Source organism: Vigna radiata, unplaced genomic scaffold (assembly GCF_000741045.1).
Source record: "Vigna radiata var. radiata cultivar VC1973A unplaced genomic scaffold, Vradiata_ver6 scaffold_7, whole genome shotgun sequence".
Lineage (NCBI taxonomy): Eukaryota > Viridiplantae > Streptophyta > Magnoliopsida > Fabales > Fabaceae > Vigna > Vigna radiata.
This window is the reverse complement of record NW_014543262.1, coordinates 3,987,227-3,993,272: the sequence shown is the minus strand read 5'-3', so window position 1 is coordinate 3,993,272 and position 6,046 is coordinate 3,987,227. Positions and strand designations below refer to the sequence as shown.

The window sequence follows — 6,046 nt, the reverse complement described above, 5'->3', positions numbered from 1 at the left end:
CAAGTTCCACTATCTAGACTAAACTACAAGTTACAACACGAGTATCCTTTCAACCTTCACCATTTAATAGAAGAATAGCAAAGTGTGATAACTTTAAAATTAGTAGGTGCAGGAAGAAGTTATGAGGTGCAAAAAGTAATAGCCTGAACTCAAAATCTACAAAGCGAAAGCATTTTGGTCTGAACGTAAGATCCAAACGGGTTCAGCCCAGCCCAAACCAGAGACAAATATGGCAGTGAATAAGCACGTTTGGACACATTTTTGTTTTCTCTTAACGTTGTTGTATAGAAGAGAGTATAATCGCAGGGCGAGAACCAACGAACGAAAGAAAGAGAAGGGTGAAGAAGAAACATGTTGAGGGTTGCAGCAAAGAGGCTTTCGTCTCTCTCCTCCTCTGCGTGGAGGGCCAACCACGCCGCCTCCGCAGTTCTCTCTCGGAACCCCGTTGCGCCGTCCCTTTCCACAGAGGAGCACAGATCCGACCCGTTTTCGCTCAGACCCGAATTCTTCCTTCCCATCAGAGGTTTGGGTTCCCTTCTCATCTCTCTCCCTTTATGGATTCATTCGAAGCTTCGAATGATTTGTTTCGCTCGTATTTTTTTTTTGTTTGAATCTTAGGGTTCCTCTCCTTATGATTATTATCCTTGATTGGATGCTTTTTTATGCTTATGATCATCTGTAAAGCTCAAATTTTTATATGATCGATGTACTTGTGGCTGATTTACTTAAGTAGGTTATAGCATCCGGAGGCAGTTCGCCTTTGTGGATTGCGATGTTCTTTGTTCCCTTTGGATGATAGTTTTTGGATTTTTCATGGATGTTTTTTATTAGAAGATGGTGTGGGATTCGTTCTCGTGTTTTCCTGTTGGAATTGTGAATTTGGATTCCGATTTTTTTTTCTTTTTTTGCGTCTGTTATTTGACATCTTGATTTTGTTTGGTACTTTTTTTTTCTCTTTTTAGTTCTTGGATGACATTTGGTTGGGGTTTTCTGTATTCCACTGCTTTGAGGAAATTTATGCAACCTCGTTGTAGCTAAATGTTTCAAGGTCATATATATTCCCTGTCTATGCAATTTTAACCCATTCTGATAAAAGGTAACTTATTCTGCTTCTATGATGGAAGTTTAGTTGCTTTCTGATGACATTGTTCATCAAAATTAGGAGGGGTATGTATACAGATAGTATAGACCGTTTTCTACGCCATCGAATTTTGATGAAATTAAAGGGTGGTAAGGGTTATTCGTTTAGGAAATGTAAAGAACAGTGGTGAAAATAGAACTTTCGTTTTCCTAGTGGTACGGATGTAATCTAACAAGTCCTAGATTTTACTGCCTAACTATTTTTATTCTTCTATATACGTACTGCTAATTTCTAAAGTTTCATTGCTATCTTGAAAAATATAAAGGAAACTATGTAGATAGTTATTAAGTTCTGATTGTTCTGTGTGTGCCATGTGGTATCTATTTGTATCATCACTATACTTTGGGATTCTTCTATGATTTTGTATGAACAAATTTTTTCTGAAGCATTTAAATGAAAAGATAATATGATGGAAACTGAATAAGCTTCTCCTTTAAGCTAAATTTAGTTTATGCATAAGTTAATATGTGGTTAGTTTCATAGTTCTAACTTCTCTAAGAGTTTATGTGAACTTGAGTATAGAATTTATTGGAAAATTTTATTTTATTTTTTCTTCGTATATTCCTCTCCTAGTTGGCTATTCAGATGTCTATCCAACAGGGTCCATATTACTGGATCAATGATTTTTAACAGAATATTTATGATTTCTGTTATTTGTTAATTATGCTTATGATTTACCACTCTTGTGTCACTGGATGAATACTTTCTTGCAAAGTATTCTTGAATTTGTTATTCCTTAAGAAGATTTGTGCGTTACGGTGGGCCTAATATGCTGCTGTATCTTATGTTAATTTAGGGTTTTGTAATTGAACTTTGTGCATTTGTTGATTCTTTGGGTTATGCTCTTAGTTCCAAGGCTTACTTTTTCATGGGTTAATTGGTTTAATTTTATCTTGTCCAGGTTATGCTACTGATTCTCTGTTCCACCCTAAAGAAAACAGCCTTATTCCTGAAATTCCTGCAACTGTTGCGGCTGTTAAAAACCCTTCTTCTAAGATTATATATGATGAACACAACCATGAGCGATTTCCTCCTGGTGATCCAAGCAAAAGGGCATTTGCCTACTTTGTCCTAACTGGTGGTAGGTTTGTTTATGCCTCCTTGATTCGTCTCCTTGTCCTCAAGTTTGTGCTCAGCATGTCAGCAAGTAAGGATGTTCTTGCCCTGGCTTCACTTGAAGTTGATCTCTCCAGCATTGAGCCAGGCACTACTGTGACTGTTAAGTGGCGTGGAAAACCAGTATTCATCAGGCGCAGAACAGAAGATGATATTAAGCTGGCAAACAGTGTTGATGTTGCATCTCTTCGTGATCCCCAGCAGGACGCTGAGAGAGTAAAGAACCCTGAGTGGCTTATTGTGATTGGGGTGTGCACACATCTGGGTTGCATTCCCTTGCCAAATGCTGGTGACTTTGGCGGATGGTTTTGTCCATGCCATGGTTCCCATTACGATATTTCTGGCAGAATTAGGAAGGGACCGGCACCATACAATCTAGAGGTACCAACTTATACCTTCTTGGAGGAAAACAAGTTGATGATTGGTTGAAAACCTTGGATTGGTTCTAAGTGGAATGAGTCCACAATTTTTTTGATTTATTGGATAATGTCGAAATGTGCCATGGATATCTTTGGTCATGGACTTCTCATATTTTATGTTTAGCAAGTGTTATGTAACTCGGAAATTTGAGTATTACTGCTTTACGAGACTTGTATCAATAATCGCCTGACTTTTTTACTTCTATGGATGTTCAAAATCTGATGCCATCAGGCATATTGCATTGTATTTTTCATATCATGAATAACCTTTGGAGATCTGCTTAGCAAGTAGGTTGGTTAATACGACATTTTTATAATTGGTTATGCGTACAATTACTACATTGGTTATATTCCTTTACTTTATGGCATGCCGTATGGTAAAATGGAGTTATCTTTTGAAGATCCCTTTTTGGCTGAATTTGAGTTCCTTAATCGTGTTTTCTATTTATGCACCGTTGTTTGAATACCGATCTTTGATAAGGTTCCATCATCCAAAAGGGTTACACGATACCTGTTTGGCCAATCATGGAACCATCATGTATTCTTAGAGCATTTATAATTCAAAAGCTCTGATTCTATTTAAATTAATTTTACTATGTCACATTATTATATATATTCTTAAAACTTTTGTAACAGTTCAATTTTTAAAATTAATTTTGAATCAATATTTAAGTTGTATAAAAATTGCCACGTCATAACGAGAGCTTTTCTAGGTTATTTCTAATGTAAAAGAATGATGTCAATCATAACGATAAATTTTTCTTATTTCTAATACAATAATCATTCCAATTTTATTTCATGTAAGTTTTATGTTATAATATCTTATTTTACTTTCACAAAATTTTAAAAGACCTTGCAACTATTTTTCTGACTAAAAAGTTTTATAAGATTTATTTCAACAACTTCTGTTCAATTTTAATTGCTCAAAGTTTTTTTTTTTTTTTTTTTTTTTTAGAATTTAGAATCTTAAATTTTATGCATTATGATGATGTTATAAAATTGAGTTTTAATTTAAGACCCTTAATCGAATACACTTTAACCTTTATAAAAACATAGTGAAAAAGTGATTAATGACTTCTCTTATTTAAATCGTGGGACTACTAAAAGTTTTGTTTTATTTAAATAAAGGGACAGGAGAGTTCACTTCCTTTGAGATTTAATCAAAAACTGTTTCAATTGTAAATAAAGAGACCCTCTTATTGTAAAGTTCCTTTTAGATAAGATAGTTTAGCGTTTGGCTGATATATAATTAAGCGTTTATTTATGAAGAGCTTTTATCAGACGTGCTGTTTCCATAAAATTCTTATAATGCTTTTATATAGTTAATATAAATACATAAAAATTAGATTATTTCAATTTTTAAGTCAAGTACATTTCAAATTAATAAAATTGATTTTTCTCTTTTATAATAAAAGTGTTTTTATGAAATATATCTGCATTATCTTTTATAAAAAAACGCTTAATGATAAAGTATTGTTTATTGTTTGTGTAATTATATTTATAACCTATAAGATTTAAAATGTAATTAATATAACTATTGTACAAATGAATCCACGAGCATACAACGTATCTTCTAATTAAAAAATATATATTAAGTATTATTACAAAAAATATTGACATTTGTAAAAGTTAAAATTACAAATTTTAGTGGTTAAAAGCTGTCACAAATAAAATTTTTGATAGTTAAAATAATCATCGGTTATAAAACTATTTGTGAAAAAAAATATTTTAACTGTTGGTATTGTTATCAGAAAAGAAAAAAAAAATTAACGACGGTTAAAAATCGTTGCAAAAGATATTAATGAAATAATATTTTATTATATTTTGATAGTTAAATCCATCACAAAATATATTATATTTCGAAAATTAAAAACTGTCAAAAATTATTTGAAATTTTTTTAAAATTTCAAAAAATATTATTAATATTGTTATAATTAGTTGCACTTAAGTATATTGGGAGAGTAACAGAATTTACAAGGTTTGTAAATTAGACATACTCCTAAGAGAATCAAACAGAAATAACCTTTTTTTTTTTTTAAATTGAAACCTATTTCACACAATTTGATCATTTGACAGTTGATATTATCATTATGTTTTGCTTTGAATCTTCTGTCAATCCTTATTAGAAGAAATAAATTAAGTCATCATATCCCTACCAGAAATGATCATTCAAATCTAATAGATGAAACATTTATAAAATAACGATAGTTTGAGTACTTTTTAAAAGCCTCTGAAATAAAAATCCAGTGAAGGAAAAAACAAATTACATTCTTATTTATTAAATATTGCCTCCTAAGAAACTTCATTAGGAGAACTAATTGAGAGAAAAAATCATGGTTAAGGAAAAGAAATTTAGTATCATTATTTGATAACTTTTATTAGACAAATTTTAAGATCATGACAATTGTAAATTTGATTTAATTTTACAACCTTCTTATAAATACACTAAAATAAATATATTTTTGACGTAGATATATACATTATACGTTGAATCACATTAAATTCTTGTGTCGTTTATTTATTTTTTATTGTTTTATTCCTAACTATTGGTATCAATAACCAATTTCTTAGTATGCTATATAGTTACAACTTTGTATGATCTTTCATATTTGAAAAGATTTGGTTAGAGTCAATTCTTAGTATGTTATGTGGTTGCAATGATCTTTCACATCAGAAAAGGTTTGGTTCTCTTATTCTTGGGAATATCAGTTTCAAGAAGAAGTGGGAGCTTTCTTCAAAAGTAATGGGAGCAATGTCATTGAAGCAATGACATTGAAAAAGGAAAGGTGAAGATTGAGAAGTTTGATGACAATGACTTCGAATTTTGGAAGATGCAAATGGAGGACTATTTGTATCAAAAGAAGTTGTATCTATCCTTAAGAGGGCATAGGTTAGACGACATGGAGTAGTCAGATTGGGAGTTGTTAGATCAACAAACACTTGGAATGATTCAGCTGACATTAGTCAAGAATGTTGCGTTCAACATCATGAATGAAAAAACAACCGCAAATTTGATGTAGGCGTTGTCAAATATGTATGAGAAGGAATATGCAACCAATAAAGTGTATTTGATTTGTAGGCTAGTAAACCTCAAAATGGATGAAGGTAACTCGGTTACTCATCATATTAGCAAATTTAATACAATTATTGCGCAATTAACATCAATGCAGGTAACTTTTGATGATGAGGTGAAAACACTAGTTTTTATTAACATCTCTTTTGAAAAGTTGGGGTGCAAATGTTATTGTAGTTAGTAATTCTAAAAGTAATAACAAGTTGAAGTTTGAGAACATCCATGACTTAATCTTAAACAAAGATGTTCACAGGAAAAGTATAGTGGAATCTTCCAATTCTAATCCAGGGTCAACAT

At 31.6% G+C, this 6,046-nt stretch overlaps 1 protein-coding gene across 1 annotated transcript; it reads left to right on the top strand.

Annotated features, from left to right (window-relative positions):
* The first annotated feature begins 258 nt into the window (after positions 1-258).
* LOC106753663 (cytochrome b-c1 complex subunit Rieske-4, mitochondrial) lies at positions 259-3,009 on the top strand. Its single transcript, XM_014635508.2, has 2 exons — positions 259-523; positions 2,043-3,009. The coding sequence occupies exons 1-2, from the start codon at positions 352-354 to the stop codon at positions 2,684-2,686; spliced, it is 816 nt and encodes a 271-aa protein (XP_014490994.1). The 5' UTR covers positions 259-351; the 3' UTR covers positions 2,687-3,009.
* Positions 3,010-6,046: the final 3,037 nt, after the last annotated feature.